General features: G+C 36.5%; 1 protein-coding gene across 1 annotated transcript; it reads left to right on the forward strand.

The window, feature by feature from the left end:
- Positions 1–2,531: 2,531 nt before the first annotated feature.
- On the forward strand, positions 2,532–27,018 carry LOC140246156 (tetratricopeptide repeat protein 7B-like). The gene is made up of 20 exons (XM_072325599.1): positions 2,532–2,655; positions 3,113–3,258; positions 3,929–4,097; positions 4,991–5,106; positions 5,332–5,462; positions 5,811–6,083; positions 12,255–12,318; positions 15,431–15,568; positions 16,337–16,420; positions 17,028–17,132; positions 17,565–17,679; positions 18,299–18,429; positions 18,947–19,107; positions 19,665–19,781; positions 20,408–20,505; positions 21,888–21,914; positions 24,615–24,752; positions 25,435–25,532; positions 25,942–26,138; positions 26,889–27,018. Exons 1-20 carry the CDS (start codon positions 2,532–2,534, stop codon positions 27,016–27,018), a joined length of 2,562 nt encoding a protein of 853 aa, XP_072181700.1.
- Positions 27,019–27,722: the final 704 nt, after the last annotated feature.

Genomic DNA, 27,722 nt, shown 5'->3' on the forward strand with positions numbered 1-27,722 from the left:
TTGGTGATAATGCATGCCAGTACTGAGTAACCATACAAATATATAAATGTATAAATGTATAAATATATAAACAAATAAATATATAAGTATATAAATATATATAAATACATAAATATATAAATATATGAATATATAAATATATAAATACATAGATATATAAATATATGAATATATAAATATATAAATATATAAATACATAAATATATAAATATATGAATATATAAATATATAAATATATAAATACATAAATATATAAATATATAAATATATGAATATATAAATGTATAAATTTATAAATATATAAATATATAGATATATAAATGTATAAATACATAAATATATATGTGCTTCACTGGGGTCCCAAACCTATCATTCTGAATTTTTGCAGATTATGTCTTGTACTTTTGTTATGTTTGATTTGGTTTGAATAAACTGAACTGAACTGAAGGCCTGAACTGAATATATAAATATATAAATATATAAATATATAAATCTATGAATATATAAATGCAAGGCCCATATCATATACCTGTATGAATGAATAGATGAATCCTTGATTGTGATTGGTCAAAGGTGATGAAGTCATTAAAACCTCCCAGGCCGCTAGGCAGTAGCTACAGTGAAAACTAGTGACTAGGTATATAGTTCTACCTCAGCATACAATATTCGACGAGTGCTGAACTCGTCAAATATGTCAACTTATTTATTCACTGAAAATGAAAACGATGCATAATATATATCATTGTGAGATGCATATCAACACATCTTGCACCCATATCTATCTTTACCCATTTCAAAATTGTGTTTTATATGAATTCTCTGACCAGCCTCGTAGAATGACAATTTCATTTCAGTGCCTTAATTTTGCATAAATATCTTGCAGTAAATGTGATGCAGTTATAAAACAAATATTGACAGTTTCTTTTCGGGCCATGATTAAAACTTTTATTTCGTATTAATTTCTTGAACACCATTGTTGAGAAATCATTGAGGGTAAATTGTCTTGTCAACCATCCCCTTCAAACCAGTTAATATTTGCATACAAGTGTACCATCTAAATATTTTCTATCACAACAAAGCTACTAAAAAGAAGAAGAAGAAGAAAAAAAAAGAAGAAGAAAAAGAAAAAGAAAACCCCCAGTGCTTTATAAGTATCTCCATGGTTTACAGTCCTAGATATTTGGCCCTCATTTCATTTATATTTTACGGTCATCATCATTATGACAAAAAATATTATCATAGCCATTATTGTTATTTTGGCCGTTATTTCTCACACTATGCCAAGGTTAATCGTTGTCAATTTTTTTTTTTTTTTTTTTTTGCTGGTGTAGTGCTGTTATTTCTTACTTTGTAGTCCTATTCTTAGATTGGCAATACATGTACAAAGATAACTGTATACTTAGTACACATAGCCATACCACAGAAATATACCATACACATTCTGTGAGCCATGAGTGATCCTGAGATCAACCGACTTGCGGTGGTTGTGTTATGCAAAAAGAGTGTAGAAGCTAGCACTTCTATAGGCCTACTCTTGTTGTTTGTGTATGTACGAAGATCCTGGCTCAATTCCAGCTCTAGTGGTCAACCCAGGTCAACCAACAAACTGGGAGTATTTCAGTATCTCATTGGTAACTTTTTTTTTCGAAGTTACTTATATTACACTTCATCATATACCTTTCAATAACCCCCCCCCTCCCAAAAACAACACTTTTGTTAATACATCAAAAACAGGGACACATGCTATATTTTTGTTTATAGCCCAGAGAGGCTTGTTGCTAATTGCAACCTTCATCATATAGACAGAATTGTGACTGATCCAAAATTTGATAATTACAGCTAAATTTTTAGGTCCTCTTGGTCACTGGTTGACCCAATTTTGGCTTCTATTCTTTTTTGTAGCTACAGGCTTGAAGCCTAATCTCTAGCTACAGTCGCAATCCTGTCACATTCTATGTGAGAATTAATTGTTTTTATTTTTACTCTCTCTGTACAAAACATGGCACTTAACATACAAGCTAGGAAAACTTTAATTTATTATAGAGATATATTCATACACACACATTTCTGTGCTACTATACACAAATGACTGTTCAAGAAATTATATTGATAACATTTCTTATTAAGTTTTTTTTAAGATGATAAAGAAAGAGAGAAATATATTGAATGAAAAGATAGAAGTGTAAATAAGAATTACATACAATTTGTATACTAGTACTCAAACGAGATTTCCATACAGTGACATCCCTGATTTCATTTAACATATCACCCATCCCCATTAACACCATAAAAAATGGAATTAATGAACTTAATGAATTTAAAAAAGATTATTAAGTCCTTAGAATAGTGGAGTAAATTGCCTCGAAGCAGGACTCTTATATAACCTAAACAACAACAGAAACAACAACAAAGATCCTACTCTTCGCTGTTATGTACAGAGCAGTGGTACAGTGTACAAGTGTACGTACAGCCCCCGTGATCCATGGATCCGTGAGGCACTAGGCCGTACGTACATACATGCACCAACCGAGATGGCCGCAAACCGAAAAGCCGCTTCGCGAGTCGAGCAAGAGATCGAAAAGTATAGGGCAGAGTGTAATTGGGAACGTATTGGTGAAATAGTCAAGCAAAATAAAGTAAAAAGCCCTCAACTCGGTAAGAACTAATTTACTGATGTATTATTATACAGTTGTTAGTAGCTAGAGCTGTAACGTAATGTGAACGCCCACCTTCCGCTAGTCCCACCTAATCAGTAATTTGTATGTTCGCATTGCCTCCCTGAGCTGCTGCTGCTGATCTTGAAAATGTGTGAACTGTGTACAAAAGACCAAGCAGTACAGAAATCATTATTCATTCAATGCAGTGTTCTTTGCCAAAGTTCATACAGGCAGCTGAAACCGAGAATGGAACAGAAGAGCAAATTTTCACAACCTCTAAACACTAAACGGTGACTTAACGACAATGTTTACATGCGTTACGTGATGATTGGTAAAGAAATTGAAATGAATTTGATAGTTTGGTGAGCTTTTGTGCCTTATATTCTTTATATATGTGTTTGTCATGGCACAAAATATCCATAGTTGACATTTTTATGTATTTGTTGTTTTGGTAGAGGTTGTGCTTCACCTTGCAACTGGTGAATGTGAGTTAGAGCTGTATCTCATCAAGAATCCTCCCAACCATGAAACAGCTGAGAAGGCCAAGCGAGAGCTGTCATCAGCCAAGTCACACCTCCTTCTTGCTGCAAAGGGGGCCAAGGTATGACCAAGCATCGGGTGCTCCTTTCTTCCCACTGACATAACTTTTGGGACACCAAGTTTTAAGAAAGAAAAAAAGAGAAGAATTATGGTCTAATTCATGTCACAAGTAAGGAAAATACCCAGTAATCCTTTCTGTTCATGCAGCATTGTACCCAGTGAACATCTTTCACACTGTTTTTATATAGTGTCAAATAAGGGGAAAAAAGGGAGAATGAATATAAATACTTGAAATAGATTAATAAATGGTTTCTTTATTGATGCAACATGTTGTCACATTTGAGACTTGGGAATCATTATTGAGACCAAAAAAGAATAAAACGGTAAGGCAGAAAGATACTTAACCCAAGGACTGCATGTCACTATCATGAACAACCTGATAGCTTCAGTTCGGCTGGTAGTGTCCCTGCACAGTAAACTGGTGGCTAGTTTCTCCTCTTTTTTCTTTTCTTACTTTGTCAGTGATATTACAGATTGAAGATGATCGATGATGTTGTTAACAGCAAAAGTATAAATTAGTTGTGTGTTGTTGGTTTTTTTTTTTCATGTATTTCAGGGGCACATTTTAGATGTAATGATAGCTCCCTTTCAATGCTGTTGATACAGTCAGTGTGTTCACACTCACAGTGCGCTTTGAGAAGTAGTGAAAGTGGTGCATTCCCTCCCCATAGCACATCTTGTATGCAGAGTCCCACTTGTTGCTGGCCAAGGTACACCTGGCCATGGGGGAGTATGAGGAGGCCATTAAGAGTTTGGACAAGGCCAAGCTGGATGACATGAACAGTCAGGAAGTCCCTTCCTCCAGGCTCAAGCTCATGGCCGAAGCCTTCGCTGTCAGAGGTAGGCAAACCCATCCATGTCGCGGGAAGCAGAACGAAAATAATGACTGTATTTACCCGTTGAGGACGCGTCCCGAGTATAATTGGGCAGGGGTCTATGGGAAATGCATGTTGTAGCAAAATCAGCCCATCCTCAACGAGTTAAAAAAGAAAGAAAGATGAAAATAATATGTAATTTTATGAGTTTTTCTGATTGGCAATTAAAAAGGCAGTGTGACAGTATCAGCAGTAGCAACTAGCAGACAAATGGATTACATTTCTGTGTGTGTCTTAGAGTATGTCTCTTCTTATCATTTGTGCTTCTTATTGCCATGCTATTTACAGTATAATGTGTGATTCAGTTCCATTCTTTAACAGTGGCGGATCCAGAGGGGGGCGCAACTGGCGCACCCCCCCCCCCATTATTTTTTTTGTGAAAAACAAAAGAAATAAAAAGAAAAAAAAATGAAATGAAACCCGGAAGTGGCACCAGAAATATTAGTCACACCCCCCCCCCCCCCTTTACAGAATTCCTGGATCCGCCCCTGTTTAACCCACCCTAACTAGGCTGGGCTATTTTGGTAGATGATAGAGCTAGGGGGGGGGGGGGGCAGGGCTCCCAGCCACCCCCCCCCCCCCGATTGTGCCCGTCGCTTGCGCGATTGCAACAAAAATTAGCACACTCATTGCCTGTGACATAATCTAAAACTGTAAAATTGAATTTTCAAAAAAATGTTGAGGGGGGAAGGGTCTCTGAGCCCCCCCCCCCTCTCCCCCCCCCCCCCCACCTAGTTAGGGTGAAATGCTTGTTTTTGTTTGTGAAATGTGAGTGAATTAATTTATGTGTATTTAGTACCACTGCACTTGAAGTTTGTGCTGATACATAAACAACTTGTATGCCTATTGCATTGACAGGACTGTGCATGGAAAAACTGGCAGCCAAGCAGGGAGAAAAAGCCAAGAGTGAGAAGGAGGATGAGATCATCACTAACTATGAGAAAGCTGGAGACCTTGCTCTGTGCTATTTACAGGTATCAAGCTCTGTCATCCAGTCTGCATCCTACCTGGTTTATGGACAAGTTAATTAAAAACCCTTGAATGATATTTAATGATAATGAATTTATGCAGATATATTTGTGTAATCATCAGTTGGGAGAAGTCTTTTGTAGTGATTATGATGAAGAATATGTAAAGAAACATCATGCCTCAGACATGGACTTATTGATGCGATTCTTTTGACTTCATGTGATTTGTAGGAGGTAGAGAAGGGTCACCAAGGCAACGCAACTTCCTCAAGCTCTAGCAGCCTTGGTTCTGGTAGTCACATTGTGGGACCAGTCTTAGAGACAGCTGTGCAAAGAGCACCTCTCCTCTACATCCAACTAGGGTGAGTATTGCATCTCTTGAATCACAATATACTTATACAGTATTAAATCACATGTGATTTGGATTAGAAATAAGGCAAATGGAAGTCTCGGTTGTATAGTTTTACTTTGTTATCTACTACAAACAGACCTCTTCCACGTACAAAGTATGGCCTTTTAAAATGCTGCAAAGTAACAGTGTTCCGTTGCACCTACTGCATTGTTCAATATATGAATCTAGAGCTGCTAAATTCAACAAAATGTGTTTGCCACATTGACATTGTGACTAAAAACTTTTACATATGATGTCACAGGGAAGGGGCAGTCTTTTGTATTTGTAAGAAGTAACCACCATTATCTTGTTTGTGCAGCAAATTGGACCAGGGCATCAACCGATTCCGTCACATCCTCAAGGCTGTGGAGACGCGAACATCTCAAAACATTCGCACGACGCTTGCCCGTGAGCTGGCTGAAGTGCTTCTGCGGGGTGTCTGTGAGCACCGCTATACTCCACCCTCTAGTGATGGTCGTGAGGAAAGATTTGGCAGCCTCAGCCGGTCGTCAGCCAGTGGAGGTTCAGCTGGATCTCTTCGTCCAGCAGGTTCCAGAGGGTCCCTGAAACCCAAGCTGTACACCATGGATAGGTACGGATTCATTATCCTGAGAAGCATTTGTTTGATAGACATATCTACCACCATTCTATATTCTGCAGTGCCAAGCATATATGTCTTAATAAATTGCATTCAGTTCATAAATGTATACATTTGTTTAATATCAGTTTTTATGGAGAAGAAGCTTGATATGATTTGTACAAAATTGCTCCTATGATTTGGTAGTGCCATTCATGCTTTTTTTCCTATTAACTGCCTCATTTCTAGCCTTAAATTTCCTTTATGCTTTTGAAATAATCACTGAGAATGTGTGATTATACTATATTTTGTGATTGTTTATATAGAAAATTATTTTGTACATAAAGTTTCCATATTTTGTGGTGTGTGTCTGTGTATTTGTGTGCAGAGCACATAGTATTTAAGAATATCTGTGTTCCTGTAATGGAGCGTAGCTGGCAAAGGAAATTGTGGTTTCATACCACGGTACAAGTATTTCCTGTCTTCCTCGTCTTCTTTTTTTTTTCAGAGAAAATACAATGAGTTTGACATGCAAACCTTGTAGATAATCTGAAAGCCTAAAACATTTACTGTTGTTTGCTTCCTTTGAAATTATTTTCCACCACATTTTCAGTGTTGTTGAATAATAAGAAGTTACTCACTTTGACAAGAAGGATTCTGAAACAATATCTCCATATGATAGGGTAATATAACTGAAGAAATGAGAATGTATTCTGTAATGCTTCATAGTGGACATACAAGAGTTATAAGTGTATTGCCATTGCAATAAAAAAAAAAAAATGGGAGTATTTTCTTGAAACAAAACAAAACAAAAACTGTTGGAAAAAAATAGGCAACCAGACCTAAGAGAACAGGGAAAACATAGTGTTATCTGATATAATTGTATACATCTCCTGACTATTCCGCTTATCATGTTGTTTCTTTCCTATGTCTGTGTATTCCGTCATTGTACCTCTCGCTGTAGTCGACCAAGTCATTGTTCAGATGACCAGTAAGTGATGGGCTGCATGCTATAGGGTCACCATCAGTATGCACATCTTTTTATAGACATTTGGCACTATGTACATCTCTTAAAGGAATGATTCGGTGTTTCTTTCCTTCTTCGCTGTCAGAGTTTACTCATTTACTGAAGAGTCAATCCCACAAACTTTGGGAAGCTTCTGTAGTTGGACACAATGATAGTTTAATAACACCATCATGCATGCCTTTACAGTATGAATAAGAATGATCCAACCAAAGTGTGTGAGCATTGTCTCAATTTTGAGGGGCTCTGTGCTTAACTTGTATCTTTCCTTATAATGACCAAGTTGACTTCACGGTATATTATATATAAAATTTGTTACTGCTGCATGCATAACTTGCATGTTCTTGTCAGTAATCTTTACTGTGGATTACCAAACTTAATACCAAACAACTTGCAGAGAGTATTGCTGTGGGTAAAACTCGAAGAAGAAGAGAGAAGTGACTGACACTGAAGCACATGAGATAGATGTAGATGTATTCATAATGTAGAGCACTGTACTCACTCTAAATGTAGTAGCAGTAGAACCACAGATATGAAGTGAAGTGACTTTTGTGACATTACAAGAAATGACAAGGATTGTGTGATAGTGTTTGGCTTTAACCCTAAAAAGACTGGGCTATTTTGGTAGCTCGAAAGACTGGGGGGGGGCCTAAAGGGCCCCCCTTAAGATCTCGGCCGTGGATCGCGCGATCGCCGCAGAAATTTGCACAATGGTAGTGTGCGATGTAATCTACAAGATCGTATATTCAAATTTTCCAAAATAGTCTTCTTTTATTTTATTTTGATTAATTATGCTAATCTATGCGAGAAATCAGACTTTTTTATGTAAATCAGTAAATAAAGCTCCAAATGTGCTCATTTTTGGTCTAGATATTCTTTGTAGCAATCTTAGCAAATGTACTTGAAAAAAAATTCGGTACCAAAATTAATTTCTTATTTATTTTATTGTTTTATGAATTTCTTATGTATTTCCTTATTTTTTCGACCTTTTGTTTTTGTTGTTTTTTTCAGCAAAATTTGTGGCAGACCCTTTTTGAAGCATAATACAACTAAAACAAATTGATTTTAGCCATTGAGAGTAAAAATAAGCATATTTATATGAACCATGTGATAAAACTCAATTTGTATTGACTTTGTACACAAAATCACATTTTTTAGCCATTTTCGGTCTCACGTGCATGTACAAAAAGTTACGTAACTTCAGAACCGTACCCCCGGGCGTCACAAATTTGGTGTCAAAATGTGCGGGAAACTCGAAAGAAAAAAGTCGTAGAGCATCGCGGCGAGAGCGTTGCGTGTTGCTGAGTAATCGCGCGAAATGTCGAGGGGGGGGCCTTTTAGGCCCCCCCCCCAGTCTTTTTAGGGTTAAAGGTAGGGAATCCCATATGCATGCCGTAAATTAAGAGTTGTATAAACACAGTGGTATGTTGAAGAGAGTATCATTTTAGAAACTCCCATAAAGTATTGAAAGTGGAAGGTAACATTAAGTACATTTTTATTGACCGTTAGATTTTGAATTGAATTCTTTTCGGGGCTCACTGTAAATTCCAGTACATTACTAGGCTACCTTTTCAGACCCATGCACTGCATGTTTGTCCATCATGTATATTTTGTGAGTAAAGTTCATCAAAACTTACAAACATTTCTATATACATTCTTGCCACACACTCTATATGTTATTACATCAGCTCTTATACGTTTAGATTTGTGTTTATAGATCAAAAAAATACAGAAGACTGCAACAAAAAGGCTTAAGTGTGGCTGACACACAAAACTACTGAGTAGTTGAGTTTTGTGCATTATTCAAATTGTAGATAACTGTTGACTTCCAAATTTCCCAGCAGTGGCCTAAACAAGTCCCCTGAGGTTCATATTTAATGTTTTGCTGCATTTTGGGAGTTCTGTAAAAGGTATCCCCTACCTTTAAAGTAGGTTCTTACCACAAATAGTATGAGCTTCTTCTTTTGCAAATGAAATAATCTATGAGTTTGATAATGCCTTTTTCTCACCGCCCCACTTTTGAGGCAGTGATATTTTAATGTGAAGGGCTTAACTCCCACTAGTTGTTTAGATTTTTTTAATTGCTTTAGTACTTATGGAGAATGGGTAGGTACTAGTCCACAGGCCTTTCATTTTCTACCAGATATGGATACGGGTGGTAGTGACATCTTGGTATAGAGAAGTCAGCATCTTTCAATTCTGACCCAAGTGAACATACAGAAAGAATACCTGTATAGTATCATGTGTGACATCTTGTTTCAAGGTGCTACATAAGCGCTTGCCCGATTGCCCAGGGCAAGTGAAAATCAAAGATGGGCAAGTGTTTTGGAATGATGAAAAAAATGTCATGCCTGAATTCGGCCAGCAAAATGGGCACTTTTTTCCATTCCCCCCCCCCCCCCACCTTCAAACCCACAAACAAAGTCCACCATACAGAATCCCAAAGATAATGACTGTTTAGTGATGCAATGCACTTCATTCTTTTCAGCAACTTTCCAACACTTACATATAAAGCCCCCATGCAATGCAACACCAACACTCAATCAAACCAAGTTTGTTACTACAATACATGTTTAATCGTGTCAATCAACATGTGCTGTTTATTGAAATTGTTTCATTATGCCCTTGACTTACAAGTGATTTCTTCCTGTATATAATTTTCTTATATTTTTGGACTTTCTTTTTGGGCAAGTAAAATTCATGATCATGTTTGGGCAAGTGTTGTGTGACAATGTAAAAACCTGCTCGCCCAACCGGGCAAGTAAAAAAAAAAAAAAGTTATGTAGCACCCTGCTTGTTTTCTTATTGCATTACCAGACAGGGTTGTATCCTCTCGGGAAATGTTGATGCATGTTTACTTGGCCCCAGTGCACAATGAATAAGGGTACATGATGAGGTTTCACTTCATATCTATCTTTGTATTCCTAACTGTAATCAGTCAAAATACTTTGAGGCATGTACTTGGAGCCCACAAATGGTTTTACTGATACTAATTAATACATAATCAAATATATATTGTGAGGTTTTAGTCACCATACTTCATGTATTAATGCATATATATGTAATTATACAATACTATATTTAACTTACTTGACCTGGTGTAGATACAAAAGTTCTGCAAAATCCATATGAGACCATCTATTCCCAGTCTTACTAATACATACAGTATATGTATAATTACACTGGACAGCATAATGTGAATTAACTACTTTTTCTTTGTGGCACCTTTTTCAAAATTTTTCCTTAATACACTGTATATTTCATCAATGATTTTATTTCTAATGTAGGTTTTTTATGATGCTTTCTTCATGACCATAATGAAATGAAGAGAGAGAGAGAAAAAAAAGAGTGACTTTCAGATGGTATTCTAAGGGTGGACATTAGCTCTAAAGTATCCAATATATTCATCTGTGAAATAACTCTCTTTGTTGATAGTAAATGGGATGGGTGTATATGGCATGACTGACCCACCGTACAGAGGAGGAGACGTATGGAATGCTGCACTATGCTTGAATATGTCTGAGGAATCATCAAAAGGCAGCAGCTTGTATTTGCAGTATATTTTTGATGTGAAAAACACTCTGTAGCAAATTGTGTTGCATTCAAAGCATCAGCTGCATTTGATGCTTAGTGGCCATAATCGGGATATTGTAAAGTATGCTTGCAAATCTGATGTTGAAGTGTAATTTGAGAAATATAAGACTAATAAAAAAAAAAACAGTGATGGAATCAGAATCAGAATGGCATACAACTTTACATTTTGGTTTGTGTTTCTTCTAAATTCCCTAAATAATAACTTTGTTATGCCTTGCAGGTGGCTAACCATTACACCGATAGATAAAAGATTAAGAGTGAAAGTAGCTGCAGTTTGTCATCTTTGCATGTCGTTCAACTTAAAGCTTACCCTTGATATGACATAACATACAGCAGTTTGTTTGGATAGTGGAAGTAAAGCATCCTAGTGCAAGATTTCTGTTGTGATGCTTTCCCCAAAAAGTAATACCCCCATCTTAGCTTTGTCTAACAAACTACAAAATACAAAGTTTGTTGCTACGATTACCAGGTCTCTGTTTGTAGTGGCCTGATGTGATTTTTGCCTGCTGTTTAATAGCAACATGGTTTTAGGCCATGTGTTTATTACAAGCCTTTCAAGAAAGCTGTCTTTGACTCTCTCACTTCCAAGTGATAAAAAATCCACAGAGTGTTTGAGATAAATTCAATTCCTGTTTGGAGCAAGAAGATCAGATTTAGTGGTCTGCTGACTGGAATAATGTGAAGAAGTCAAAACTGATTTTCATTGCAAACATGCCTTACTGTCAGAGAAAAGCAATATTTACAGAGGTGAAAATGCATTCTTGTGTCGAGCAGAAGTTCTTTAAAGCTTCTTTTTTTTTTACATTTTATATTTTTTTCTCTCTTTTTTTTTTTTTTAGTGATAATCATGGGTAATTTGTTTAAAAGTAAAACACAAATGTGTGATGCATCAGGAATGCATGAAACCTAAAAAGAGTAGGGATGTTTAGTTCATTCTCAATACTTTTGTTGGGTCTCTTTTGCATGTACATGTAGTAAGTCCCAGTTCATGAAATTTGCTTGGAAGCAATACAAAGACTTGACATACATTCTTTGCCATGATATCTTACTTCTAATATCTTGTGACCCTTTTCCAAGTACCTGTCGTTCATTTATAGAACTAAGACAGAGTCAGACTTAGTAGGAGTATCATATCTATCATGCACTGGTTGTCATTTGTTTAGCATTCATTTGTTTCATATCTTTTTCTGTTCATTCTTCATGACAAAAAAAAACAACAACAACATTTTCTGCAACAAACTGGGGGGGGGGGGAGGAGGTTAATGGACAGTACATGTACATTCACTTAAGCCATTTAGTGATTTGTTCTTTCACATTATCATGTAAGACTGCATGAACACTTGGATACATGAAAGGTTGTTTTGTTTTGTAAATTCAGGAATGATGTTATTACTTTCTAGTTCAATTTCTATTAATCATCATTTGGGCTACATGAAATAATATGCACGTACAAATAATGTCTAGCGTAATATCATTTATGAATATTAGTGCAGTGTGATTGAATGAGATGAATGAAAAGAAATAGACTATCTGATTTGCTCTATGTAATATCTTGCGTCTGTCCACAGGTTGTTTGTCCCAAAGACTGTTGGAGAGGAGGCTTTGCTGCTCCTCCTCATCAGTGAAATGCAGGTAAGATCCTCAATGCACCATTGTTTACAGGGACCAGCTAAAATACACATAAGCAAACAAACAGCTAGTAAAAACTCAGTGTGAAGGAATTTTAGTAATTGATTGGTATTCAAGACTGTGTGTATATTTTCTAATAAATCCAATACTTTTTATTAAATCTAATACGATACTTTCTGATGAATCCAATTTCAGTGTAACTGCTTCATGCATCAATTCTGTCCATCGGATATTATAAAGACTGTGATTCTAAATATATAATCACATGAATTCCCAGCAGGGCTTAAGTTCATTATTTTGAAAACAGAGCCATGCAAAGGTTTCAAATTTGCTTTTAGGCTATGCTGTGGTGTTATGATACTTCCTGTTTGCAAACTGATACCTCTCCTTAATTCACACTTTCTTTCTTTTTTTCATGATGATCAGCTTGTTCATGTTCATGTGACTGTAAGAATTTCTTGTTTTCTGTTTCTCTTTATTTTCTCTTCATAGAGCTATATCCCTATTGCGGTACAGTCAAAGTTTCTTTTACCAATATCTGTTCACCACATTAAATAATGTGCCATATTTTCCAGAGTATTACCTGCACATTTTTACCATTGGGAAAATCCTGAAAATAGGGAATGCTGTTAATACACTGTAGCAGCAAATTTTATGCACATAAAAACAGTCTGTGTGTATGGGTAGGAAGGATGTTTTGATGGTAGAAATGCGAAAGGTTGTGATTTGGAGCCTGCTAGGTGGTATATCAAATCATATAATCTACATTTTAGAGGCTTAGAATGGTGGCAAGTCACCTTTCACTTCCCACTTGAGCTCCTGAACATTCCAGCCATAGTAAGTAGCACTGAAACTAACTCCAAACAAATGAGGATTGTGTGAATAGTGGAACTGCTGCTAAACCCACCACCCAGGCCTGACCATGTGTCTCCTTTTACTAGACTTGACCCACACTTAGACCCACTCTGCTGACTGACCAAAATGAATAAATGAAGTACTTAGAAGATGGTTTTCCAGCAAATTCAGTGGATAGTTTTATCTTTGTAGTTTTTTTTTTACTGGATATTTCAACTGACAAGATCTTGATTGCCAAGTAGTACAGTGTGCTGCTTGGTCCCACTCACAATGGGAAAAGATTGCACTGTCGAACTAGAGTTGAGCTATAGTTCAGTGGATCACGTGTTACGATGACCTCAGTAGTGGTATACATATTGTCAAGAATGTTAAGTCTGATTTGTGAAATAACAACTGAGACTTTCATATAAAAATGAAGGTGTTAGAGCACCACCACATATTTTATCTGTTTTACTTTCCCTCTGGCCAGTTTATTGGTGCAGTTAATACACAGGAAAAATGGTATTTATCATTCACCATAATGTGTGTCAACATTGCATTCAAAACATTTTATATGATAGTCTCACTCTCAAGCAGATACAATTTTTCTCAAGAGACGCTAATTTGTAAGTACTGAGGGAATGTTAAAGAGTTGCCATTGTCAGAAGACTATCACCTGATTTACGGTTTCATAAAATTTATGCCTACTTTTCTCTGCCAAGATTGATTCATTCTTCTTGGTAAAATGAATGGACATGTGAGCTCAAACTCATTGATTCAATCATGCTTAATTGTTTTCAAAATTCAGTGGAGATTTTCTCTTAAAATTGCTTCAGCATTGTTAAATTCAGCGAAGTTGAGAATAACCAAATCTCTCAAGAGAGGTGAAAAAAAAAAGAAAAATGAATGAAAGCAGCTATTAAAAGTGTTTCGGTGTGGGAAGCTTGAGTCTTTGCATCATATCACAGTAGATGTGAGGAGCCTAAAAAAATGTACTGTAAAACATGATACTTTCGCGGCATGAAATTTTTTAGCGAATTGGAGCTGACGGCCTTTTTTGTGGCATGAAATTTTCGCAAGTTGCCTCTAACATTCAGTGCATATAGTGTAGACAAGAATTTTCGTGTGCATTTTGATTTCGCGAATCTTGGCTCTCGCAAAATTTGTGAAATTAAAATGCACGCGAACATTCCTCATTTTACAGTAATGTTTTCACATACAACTGTGTCACATCAATTGTTTTACTTGTTTTTTTCAAACATGGTTGTTATGGGAATTTACAGCTTGTTATGATTTTCTTTGGGCAACAAATGAAAATTATCATCATTGGTGTAATGACCATGAATGTTATGATTATATTTTTAGTTTTTATGTAATAATTAGTAAGTCTTTATTGTGCTTTCCAAGTGGTTTATAATTAGGATATGTTGGTCTTAAACCTAAGTTGGAATAAATACATCCAAGCCAACATCTGATCATGCTGTATAGTCACAAAGCAACATTTATTAGTATCCTGCATATAGAACTGTCATCCAGCTGTAAATATGTCTATTCTAGATGTGTGTGTATCATGTTCAAATGTACTGTATGTTCTGTCAGTCTGTCTGAGCGGGTACAGTCTTCCATTCCATCTCAAAAAACATTTGATTGAGAGAATGTTGTGACAAGTATCTGTTTTTAGTGGCATATAATCATGCAATTTGCTCACAGTTTCCAAAATTGAATGTCGTATTCACTAGCATACATTGTATCTATCTCATGAATAAATCACTACTCTCCTCATGGATCTAGAGAATTACATTTGATTCTCATCCATTCTAGAGTTAGTGTTACTCATGATACATTTCATGACATTCTATATACATGTATCTTAGTGTGCTATCACTGAATTCAGCAGGGTTGTAATATTGTATGGGTAAATTAATTTTCTGTCCCAGAAAGCCATTCTTTGCACATGATACCTAAACCAGACATTGTAGAGCTTTTTTAATCAGCTGTAATGTTTGTATTAAAAAATAATTTTTTGATAATGTATTTCTCTGCGAGATTGACCTCTATCCTGGAATTATCAATATTTTCAAAGTATAGCCTCTTATACTCTTACTATGTTATTTTCTTCTTTGTGTGTACTGTGAAGGCAACACAAGATACATTATGTTTGCATTTTATAGATAAATTCATAAAATCTATAGCTCAAGGAAAATGAGTCTTCTTAGTCTTTGATGACATCTTGAATCCTTTGTGCACAATTTACAAACTTTGTGCTTGTTTTGTGTCAAAGGTCAACAGAGATGTTGTGCTGAGTCGGTCCAAGGAGTACAGTCAGAGTCGCCAACACACCTTCTTCAATGCCACAGCTGTCTATGACCTCCTCACCATTGCCCTCACACGCAGGGCTCAGTACCAGATGCTCTCAGATGTAAGATAAAGTGTTTGCTTTCCTTTGCTTTACCTTCCATGCCTTTCAAAGAATGCGGTGATGGGTCCCATGTAGTACCCTTTAAATAGAAGCCCCAATGGCTTCAGTAAATGAAATGAGGGTAGATGAGTGTAAATGACTGATGTAATGAAAAAGATAATTCTTTTGTGTAATTTCTCTCATTTTTCAGCAATTACAACATCATGACAACTCTCTGTATCAAATAGTATGTGCCAAGTCTTTATACCACCTCCAACTTGGCTTGAAAAAAAAAAAGAAGTGAATTTAGAAACATGTTCTTCATATTAGCTATCATTTGAAGTGAGGTATTTCAGCATTTTCTGGTTGCCTCTGACAAAATTATATCATGTAAATGACATGTGATAGATGTGATGAAATGCTTCCATGTTCACCATGATAGTAAAGGCCTAGCTGAGTTAATTCTCTGCCTCTGATTTTGGTGCCTAGCAAACTAGGAGTATTCATATTGCCCTACATCGACATAAATGAGCACTGAATTGATCAGTTTTAGTAGTAGTCATGATCAAAGAAATCATGGGCGTACATACTCGAGCAGGATTCGAACCTACGACGTCCTTATCTCCGGACACTGATCAATTCAGTGCTTCTTTACGTCGATGTACAGTGTAGGGCAATTTGTCAATCAGTTGCAAACTAGGAGTGTCACTTTAATCCTTACCCGGTGTCAAACATGAAGCATGGTGTCAATGGTTCTGATCTGTTTTCTTCTGTTATTCTTTCTCCCAGACCCTGGACAGGACCATGCGATTCTCTTTTGAGGAGTTCCACCTGTGGATGCAGTTTGCTCTGTCCCTCATCAGCAGTGAAAAGGTTAGGCTTCTGTGTTAGTACTGTTATTTTAAGTCGGCTTTTTATTCATCACCACACCGGCTTTAACTTGCTTGAAGTGCCTGCATTAGATATTTAAAGTGTTGTTTAAAACATATTGATGTCAATGACTTAATGGGCCTTATCAGAAATATGGCAAAAGTACTTCTAAACACACAAGTTGAACACATGCATATGTTCCTTTTAGTACTTCACCCTCTGCATACCACCTTCATTACCTATTCAGAGATTTAAGTGTAAAAGCGAACTGCCACTGGCATTCAATGCATATAGTGTAGAAAGGAACTTTCGCGTGCATTTTAATTTCGCGAATCTTTGCACTCCCGAAATTCCTGAAATTGAAATGCACACGAACATTCCTCGTTTTACAGTAAATCTTACTTATGTAGATATATTTTGTCAGAATTATGTAAGTGTAGTAGGAAGATAAATATAGATGCTATTGCTAGTTTGTGGTGTAATTACTCAAATATGATTTTATTTCTTATCATGAGAAAGTATTCTCCCAGCTTCTCCATGGGTACCATTATTTAATCCTAATCAACCAACCTTCCTCTCCATCCTGAATACCATTCTTGTCATCACACAGTATGACAGAGCCCTTCAGGTTCTGCGTCGATGCAGCAACATGCAGCCAAACAACATCACAGTTCTTCTGCTGGCCGCTAAGGTCTGCTTGCAGAATCTCAACTTGGTATGTGGACTGGCCTTGTTTCTTATTCATCTTCAAATCATGCATAATGTTCTAAATATCTGCAGCAGGTGTGTGTATGCTTGTGTTTGTTTTCTTGAATTGTACTCCATCTGAGCAGCATTTGTATGGCAACATTCAGGAATGACATTTGAATGAATACATTTAGATCACTGGTAATTGCTGTGTCTACTGTCTATCCTTTAAAATTCTGTAATTTCCACATTTTTCCTTATGTTTGTTTTTGTTTTCTTATTCTGACCGATATCAAATATATTTGTAATTTGTAATATCCAGGGCATCAGGTGTTCTTGAAGGGTAGATTAATGTATCAGTATACTTTCTGCATAACAAAATATGTGTTTCAGTTTCTATCTTGATGGAGTCTGAGAGAGTTTGCCATATTATATTTCATGGTTCTCGTGTTGTGCCCAGTTGGAGGAGGGTTTGGAGTTTGCCAGCTTGGCAGTAGAACACAGCAGCAATCAGCCCCAGGCTCCTCGCTGTCACATGATGCAGGGACTGGCCTATGGCATGATGGCCTTGGAAGGTAGGTCCAGGACCTGGAGGCCTTGCTCAGTACCATTCATACTGTTGGGATGCCAAAATCTCATAAAATGTTGTCACTCACATCTACTTTATATACCAATTTTTGTTTGTTTTGAGTTGATTTAAAAGATACCTGATGACAAATTATAAGTCATTTTTATGGATTTGTCTGGGTAATGTTACTCATCAATGACAGAGTAATGTGCTGTAAAAGTCAGCTTCAGTTTTGATATTCATTTAGAATTTGCTGATGGTGTAGAGAATCAGAAATATACTATTGCCTTCCTTTACAGAGACCCTCTTTTAATATGTTATATATACCTGCTGAAAATTTGATTCTTGACTGATAACGTAATTGATGTTTCCACTACCAATGTTAGTTGAGTTAGCCACTGAAGAATATTCAAACCCATGTTATTAAACACTACTGATGAATGTCATGTTTGATGTAGTGTGATCAGTAGAACTCAAAAGAATCCACTGGGAATAAACGGATGTGGTATATATCTGCCTGTGCAGGGCAAGATCGTAACCATATGTGGCATTGAAACAGAAACATTGAAATTCATTTAGAGTTTTGAATAAGGTTGCAAGGTTTTTTGTTGTCTTTTCTTGTTTAGCCACCATTCAGGAGCAACGTTGTGAGCTTCAACGCAAGTCCCTTGCCTGCTTCAAAGTTGCCACCTCATTGGACCCTGATGATCACATGACCCAGTTTCAGATGGCCATGCAGTTAGCGTTATCAAGACAGGTATGGTCATTGAAATGAGCTTGTGCCGGTTTAGGAATATGTATTATCTTTACATACAAGTATTAGTAAAAAGGCAAGCATTTGTCATGGTCATGGAAATCACAAATATATATAGCTGCGAAATATTGCACAAATTTTGTATCTGAAATAAAGAGAACTTCTAATGGTAAAGACCAAGAAGTAGACCAACCAGAATGTGAATGAAAAAGACATGAGAGGAGAAAAAGAGGCAAGTAAAAACAGTGGTGTTGATGGTCTGTGCACTTGTACCCTCATACTTGCAGCACTTGCTGATTTTTTTTTAAGCAAACTTTTGCCCCCCCCCCACAAAAACAACAACAACAACAACAACAACAACAAAAATGTCCTCAAGTATAATTAAGAACATTCCCCAAGAAAGGATTTATGAATGGTGTCTGAAAGGTTTTTGTAAGCTGTGGGTCAGTCAGAGGTGTTATGGTGGTACAGGACATCATGCAGTATTGAGCGAAACCTCATCATCCTGTTTACCCTGCAGATCCCCGAAGCCCTGCAGAGGGTGCGTATCTCCCTCCAGCTGTGTGCTGACCACCTACAGTCCCTCCATCTCCTGGCTCTTCTCCTCTCAGCACAGAAACAATACACAGAGGCTCTGGCCATCCTGGAGGCTGCTGTACACCAGTACCCGGATGACTTCAAGTGAGTTTTGTTGTCATGGCAATAATTTACTTGTTGATGTATGTGACTGAAGACAGGAGCAGTGTGTGTAGGGGTCATGGTATTGATGAAAATGATGAAATATAAATGTCACAATAATACAGATGATCATGATGTGAGTGACAGTGGTGATGATGTCTTCGAGATGAAACCTAATTATAATGGAGGTAATGGATGTGATAATGAAGTTAAGGATCGAATAATTTATAAAGATGCAGATAGCATTGTGTTTGTTGTTGTCTTTGGAAGGTCAAGGAGTATATTGAAATGGAATGTAGTAAGGGGAGTGTACAGGAATGTAAGTGGTGCCCTGAAGTGTACAGTGGACTCCTGCTGTAACAAAGTCCTTGGGACCGCCAGTTTTCTTTCATTATAACGAAATTTCATTATATCTGAACAACAAAAAACGTAGAGCGGATAATTTTGCGGCCTGAATTGTATTTCATTGTAACTGGAAGTTTGTTATAACCGTGTTTGTTATAACGAGAGTGCACTGTATTCTTTAAAGAGGGTATTTCCCCTTGTTTGTATTCTATCAGTCTCCAGTTTACCAAGGCCAAGCTAGAAGAGGTCCATCTGGGTCCAGAAGAGGCTTTGGTGACCTGTAAACAGATGTTAGAGCACTGGAGAGGAGGTTATGAAGCAACGCAGCAAAGGTACAATCTTCAGAGTGTGATTAAAAAAACAAACAAACAAATAAACATACTCAAGTAATTATGGTAGTATGGTCAGTTTCAGGCAGGATTAGTGTATTTCATCTCCTTGTAAAAATGAACTCATTTCTTTACATGTAAGTCATGATAACAAAAAGTCACAATCAGGGACACACTATCTGACTAGAGTTCAGTGCTAAAGTTTCTGCCCTATTGAAGACTTGATTGAATACTGAGTAATCCTCAGAAGAAATAGGCATCACTATTCATTAAAAATAATAATAATAATAATAAAACATTCTAAGTTTGAAGTTGATATACATCATATAAGCTATAAGGGATTAAAACAGTGGCTTCAAGTGTGACTTTGTGAGCCATTGATTCTGGCGTTTGATGATTTCTCTATGGGAAGATGAAACTCAAGAAGTATTTTTGTTCAAATAGATTATGTGTCATTTAATAATTGTGGCAAAAGCAATAGACACTAAGAAATCCATGCAGCAGAAATAATCATTCTAAACAAAGAGCAAAGAGGGTACCAAAACATTAAAGAATCAGTGCAGCAGAAATCATTCAGAACAAAAGGGTGAAAGAGGGTATTATTCACTCTGTCCTCTCGTCTGTGACAGTGAGTCTAGTAGAGGGACGGGTCTCCTGGAACGAGTGACGTCAGACCGCCGCAGTCTGGTACAGATGCATCTCTCAGAATACAGTGACAGGGACTCAGGTATGTCAGAAGCAATATGTTTATTCCCTCTGTGTTTCTATGTGTTTGTATGTCTTGGTGGAATTCATTGTGATATTGGTCGTGTTCATCAATTTGCATCAATTCCTGCTGAACATGCTCAAATTCTTGAACATTTACATTTATCTTAAAGCTTTACTGTGATTGGTCTTTGGATACTTTTTCAAGTTTGATTGCTTTTATACAGTGTTGTCTTGTGGCTTCGTTGACATTCATAAATCATTTCTCATCTCAAAATTGCTTTTGAGACCTGAGATATGTAATTTCAGAGTTTCAAAGAAGATTTTGTCACATTGACAAGAAGCACATCTAACAAGAGAGAAAAATATTCTTGTCATGAATGTTTATTTAATATCGTCATGTGCAACAGCTTTGTCAAAATTTTTCTTTCATTCATTTTTGCTCTCATATAGCCATTATGTTAAAAAAAGAAAATTATTCTTAAGCCAGCAAGAAAAGACAGACAAAAAAAAAAAGAAAGAAAGAAAGAAAGAAAGAAAAAATATATATATATAAATTTGCCATCCTGGTTTCTTATTGCACATAGTATAAATTCATTTGTAAGGTACAGACACAGTGGTTGGTACACTGAGACTGTTTTCATTCATACTGGTACTACAGATTTTATGCAGTATTACCAATTGGAAGTTTGCATTAACCCGTTGAGGACGGACTGATGTTGCTGTAACACGCATTTCCCACAGACACCTGCCTGAGTATTCTCGAGACTCGTCCTCAACGGGTTAAAAGTGACAGCACTACTAGACATCATACTGAATTGCTTTCCAATTATTCTAGACTGTAGATGATCATCCTCATAGCATTCACTCTGATTTTTTTTTATTTTTTATTTATTGTGCAATGTCTGTGCTCACAAACCAAAGGAATTTGTTTTAGGTTACATTGGACCTGTATCTACACCCATATGTGAGGAATATGTTATTCTTACACAGACGACAGGCTTACATTTCATATGACATAACACGCTGAAATATTATTAATGTTGTATTAGATGTCTTGAGAGTGGGATTTTTCTAACTAGTATTTCAATGTTTTTGTCATTTGTGTTCTTTCTGACTAATTATAGCTTATCTCATCTGTTTTTACCAACAATAAGAGGAGAATTTTTTTTCTTAACTTTTCACTGGAGGAGTAATTCTCCAACTACCATTTCTAACTGCAGTTAATTTTTATAGCAAGTGTGAATATTTTCTTCTTTTTTGTTGCCAGTGCTTTCTGCATTTCCTTACTTGCATTCCAACAATCAACTTTTGCTTTTGATATTCATCTGCTGTAACTTTTCATCCATTCATTTTGTGTCTTTATGCTTCTGATTGTTTCTGTCATGAAATAATAAATTAAAGACATTAGAAGCGAAAGGGGAGCAAAGTGTAAGTATTTCTTGTTATTCCGTGTATGCAGCATGATGCATTAAATATGAGGTATTGCTGTATTAAATGCTATTGTTTGATAGCCTGGGAAGTACGTGCCAATATTTCCACGCGAGATAGCACATAATGGGACGTTCATTACACGTTGACATGGGATATATCATGTCGTGGTTTGTTTGTGTTTGTAGGATTACTGTAGTTTGACCATGGTATGATATGATGGTGTATTCAGTTATCTAGATTATTGAGGTTGATCATGATGACACTGCAGCATTCTTTTTATTTTATTGATCATGATTAGAATTTCAGTTTAATCATCTGCTTCTTTGCTGATTGCTTCTAATTTCAATGTGTATCATTGTCAAGTCTGTGTCTCTTTCTATGTTTTTTCCGTTATATTCTTCCCAGATAGTCTTCTATCTTCACCTTTTCAGTCTGATCTCAAGATTTGCCTCATGTATCATGATTGTGCCTTGATTTTCAGTTTTGTGTCTGATTTGTGTCTCAATGTCTTTCTTTCATTTCATTTGGAAGATATTTCTACAATACCGCATCACCTTATAACATCCTCTGACACTGCAGTAATACCTATTTATCACTGCTTTCTAGACAGTGCTACGGCTTGTCCTGTGTGAATATTCTCATATCTAGATTCTGAAGTTAGTTTCAATGTAGTGAAGCTTATATCGGCTGTCCTTGCTGCATTTTCTAGGTCCCTTCTTTATTTATTTCAGTTGCTTTCCTTAAGGAGTTGCCATAGTCATTTTATGATTCTTCTACTGATAAGAAGATCACTTCAAGATGACATTAGTTTTGTCATCGTAATTAAGAGAAAATATTTTATCATGAAATCAATGTTTCGAAAACTGTAGTTAGTGTTTTAGCCAGACGTGATTGATAACTTTCAGTTTATGATAATAAAAAAAAATTAAAACGGTGTCACAATATCAATGCATATGCATCTACATGCTATACTGTACTATCAATTCGGGTATAACAGGGTGTATACCATATCAACTCACATGTTTTGATCAAACTATCATCAATTAATGACCTTCCGAAGGCCAGGCCCTTTGAGGAACAATACACATACCAATTCGATGAAAGTACTTGACTAGTTCACTTACTTTTTGAGATAACTGCAAGAATAACAAAATTTCAGAAGTTTATGATACCCTTTGACCCGGTGCCCTTCAGCATCAGATATGCCACCAATTCAGTGCATTCATGTAATTCATCTGGACACACATTACTGGGTACTGTAATATTAAGATTTTTTTTTTTCTAATTAGGCCCATGTATTAAATTTTGTGGAAATCTAATGCTACATCTATTTATACAGATAACCAATGCACCCAGCATATTTTGAGAAAACAATAGAAACATTTGGAAAAAGTTTTAAACATTGTGTTGGCGGAGGGACATCTATTTCTTGCACTTTGAGTTGTTCAATGCAGAAAACAAATATATATATACATTGTATATCCATACATCCATATGTTTAAATTAAATCTGTGAGCTGACAGTCCAAAACAATTTTGTACTTTTTAAATCCTGCATATAGATGTTTGGTTATGTGTGTTGAGGTAGTTGGCTTACACACTATAGTTTACCCAACTCAATCTTTTATAGATTTGTTAAAAAACTTTTTCAAAAATATATTGTGGTTGCTCTTGGGATCACTTTTATAGAGAAAGAGAATCATACTTAGCTAACCATTATACATGACATGTATTTAGCATCACATGCAATCTTTCTCTTCGGGTAGATCAAAGTCTAGCATATGTTATGACAATGTTAAAAAAAGGTTCTTCCCATTTTTTATTTTCATTTGGTGTGCTAAAAGATACCATTGATTGTATGCTTATTTTAATTTGCTCATTTGTGATTTGCAGTGAAGCATGTCTCGTAAACATTTACATACATATATATACAGGAATTAAACATTTAGAAGATGGTATTGTGGATTCTTCTTCTGTTGCATTTACTTTCAAATTGCATAAGTGCAGAGAAATTGCTTAATTATTGTAGTTTAAGAGAATTTTGAAATTTAAAAAAAAATAAAGTAGTTCATGCATCTGAAAATGGTACCTGAGAAAATGCTCTTTCTCATCACAGTTTTAAAGACGAAATAAGAGTAGAAATATGTTTCTGATGAACGCATAAAACAAATAATAATCCAATAATGAACAACCGTTGATGGATAGAGTAATGACTACTTTTTTTTTTCTTAATTCTCAGTCAATCACCTTCAAATCTTTAGACAACTCAGTTTGTCTGGATTAGTGGGAAAATGTAGATATACAGGCAACTCCCGTTTTAACAAAGTCCTCAAGACTGGCAGTTTTCTTTCATTGTATCAAAATTTTGTTAAGAGCCAAGCAACAAAGTATATAAATATATATGGAGTTGATAATTTTGGGACCTGAATTGTACTTCGTTATGACTGTGTTAATTATAACAGCAGAGCACTGTAACAATATTTCTTGCCTGGGAACATTGTCGGATTTCTCAGGAGTTATTATTATTCTCAGGTTGTTAGTAATTAAAGGATTACAATTCAAACCTCTGGGTCAATCTTAACTTAACACGCTGACAGCTAATCTCTTTTCATGAAGCGTATCTGTGTGTCAGTGAATGTGACGCCTGTAGCTGTGTAATTCTGGACCAGTACACTTAACCCTGTATTCTCTCTTGCAGGTTCCATCCACAACTCTCTTGCTGCATCTCGGGTGGAGCATGCCCTCTCAGAAGTGGCCTCCTCCACCGGTAGCTTCCTCCCCAAGACTGGCTCCCAGCATCTCTGGATGGTTCAAGCTCATATCTGGCTGGCAATTGGTGAGAAGCCAGGGCTCTTAACCATTCCATTGACCTGTTTGACCCCTTTTTATCATTCCATCTTCAATTTGCATATTTTAAAGGGAATTATCTTTTCCATTTATTTGTGCATTGTGTCCTTTATTACTGAAAAGATGGTGAGAGAATAGCTAGAGAGACATTTATCAACCAAAAGGTTTATAATGTAGAGTAATATATAATTTTGTTTCAGCTGCCTTCGCTTATACTAGGCCTCTGATAAAATTGCACAGACTTAAAACAGATATGCTCTTTGGCTCATGTTATATGATATATTATACCATGTAAAACAATTTATACATGGAGAATTAAGTATGTTAATAGGTAGTTGGTATTTTAATATCGTCTCTTGTTATGACACTAGGAGTGCAGTGAGTTTGTATCTGATTGAATGTCAGATATAGTTGTATAAATTGATTTCTTCTGTTACAAGATCCTACAGGTAAATGACACCTACTGGTGAACTGCATCCCTGTCAAAGCTTTATCACCACTTGTTCAACCTGATCTCTGATGATGGTATAGTGTAATCTTTTCCTTTTCTTTTTTTTTTAAAAAGAGATTTATCTTGTCTTTAATGAAATGTTTGATGAGAATGTTATCTCCTTGTGACTATCAGTGATCGTGAGGTTTTCATCACCCTGTAACATGAATTTTCTCCCCAGCTGAGCTGTACTTAAGTCTTGATAGACCAGGAGAGGCCAAGGGGTGTGTTCAGGAGGCTTCATCCATCTTTCCTCTCTCTCATCAGGTCATGCACACGGTGAGAACACACCTCTCTGTCAGAGTAATCACTCTCTGAGTAATAGAAATCAGATATATGTGTGGCTCTCAACAATATCTTCCTTGTAGTGCATCATTTATTAGAGTGTAAACTACAAGGTCAGATCAGGCAGATCCCCTTTGTTACAAAATCCTACACTTTCTGTTTGTGCAAAGCATTGAATGCACATCTGTAGATTGTGATATTCATTTCAAAGGGTCATTAGGGACCCCAGTGTGCTAGATTATAAATTCATTGAGTTCTATGAGGAACAAAGGCAACTTTAAGTGTACAATCCAAAATGGTTTTACGAGATGGTGGGCCTGGAAGGGTCAAGTATTGTTATTACAAATGAAGAGTGATGAAGTTGCTGCCATGTAGTCATGTAGATTCTTGTGTCTGATCACAGCGAGGTTGCATCCATGAGCACAACGGAGAGTGGACTGAGGCTAAGAAGTGCTATGACAGTGCCCTAGCCATCAACCCGTCTCACATCACCAGCCTACAGAACCTTGGTCAGGTGTACACCCAGCAGGGAAACTTGCTCATGGCTGAACGTATCTTGAGGGAGGCAGTCAACATTGACCCCACCTCACACCATGCATGGTGAGATCTATTAACCCCCTGTTTATCATTCATGTCTCTCCTCTACCATAATATGTACTGAGTATATGTATGGTCCAAATGCTGGACTGTGCGGGAAGAGATACAACAGGAGATTTTTTTTTTTTTTTGTACCAAAGAGTCTTGACAATGAGGTATACGGTATGACACTCAAGATACAGTGCACTCTCGTTATAATGAACACGGTCATAACGAAATTCCGGTTACAACGAAGTTAAAATTCAGGCCGCAACATTATCCACTCTATGTATTTTTATTGTTTATTTGTTCGGTTATAACGAAATTTCAATTTAACGAAAGAAACCTACCGGTCCCAAGGACTTCATTACACTGTATTACACTGTATGAAATTCTTCTTCATCATTGCAGACTCTGTATACAAAACTTTACAATATCAATTCATTATCAAAGTTCACAGGGGAGAGTAAATAGTTTGACCACTTTTAGTGTCTCTGTATAAGAATGTAAGTAGTATGCAATATTTTTACCTCTTTTGTTTTACCACTTCTTGCTATTTGACAGAAAGGGTAAATACATCTATCAGTGCTACAAACTATAGCATGCCAATGAAGACAAGTTCTGATTGTCAAATGTTTTGGATGTATGCAGGAAGGTTGAAGTTAAAGATCTATGTGAAAACTTCTGATGAATTTGAATTTTTTTTTATACAGTCAAGTGGACAGTAGCAGCATTGTCAGCTTTATTCTGATTTGTTTCCCGGACTCTTTGTAGGATATCACTTGGCAAGGTCCTACAGGCCTCTGGTCAGTGTGAGGCGGCTGGAGAGTGCATGCAGACCGGCCTGCAGCTGGAGTCCACTAGCCCCATCCTGCCCTTCTCCACCATACCTAGGGCACTGTGATAATCAGCGCACATCTCAACATATCTCAACTCAAGGGGGCGCCGTGTTTTACATGCTGCATGTGTCATGGCCTTGGTTGGTAGACTTGCCCTTCCAGCAGTTAAGCCATTATGGTGGAGACATCACAGTTGTACAGTTTAACCCATAGTGTATGGGAATGGGATGTGCCGTGTACAAGCCCTATAGAGGTTTAAAAATTCTAGAAGCAACAAGTTAAATTTGTTGGCTTACATCAGAGTTGACATATCTGACTGGCACTGTGTGAATGAGCAGCATACATAGGGAGGTCCCACCTTCCTGATAGGACAAAGAGTTGTGAATAAAATATGTCAAGTTGTTTGTACTGGTGTATTGATATCTTCTTTGTAATACTAGAATTTTCATTTGCAACTTTCTACATGTACCAGAACATATAAAATAAAGGTAGTACAACAGTGGTTACTGCTGTTTTTAGCGACAAATTGTTTCTATTTAGAGTCTTTTTGTTTTGTTTCTTTTTTTATATTGTTTTGGCTAGAATGCATCCCTCTGGAGTGATTGTGATGTAGAAATACTAAGCTATTGCCACACATAAAGATACTCTAAGATTCTATTTGGAGCATTTGCAATGTACTTTCTATTCCTATTGATGTTTTTGTAACAGTTTGCATGGTAGATTCTTGGCTGCCTTGCTGCAAAGGGCTATCAAAGGTAGTCTTATTTAT

The sequence above is a fragment of the Diadema setosum genome, chromosome 1 (genome assembly GCF_964275005.1).
Source record: "Diadema setosum chromosome 1, eeDiaSeto1, whole genome shotgun sequence".
In the NCBI taxonomy this organism is placed as follows: Eukaryota; Metazoa; Echinodermata; class Echinoidea; order Diadematoida; family Diadematidae; genus Diadema; species Diadema setosum.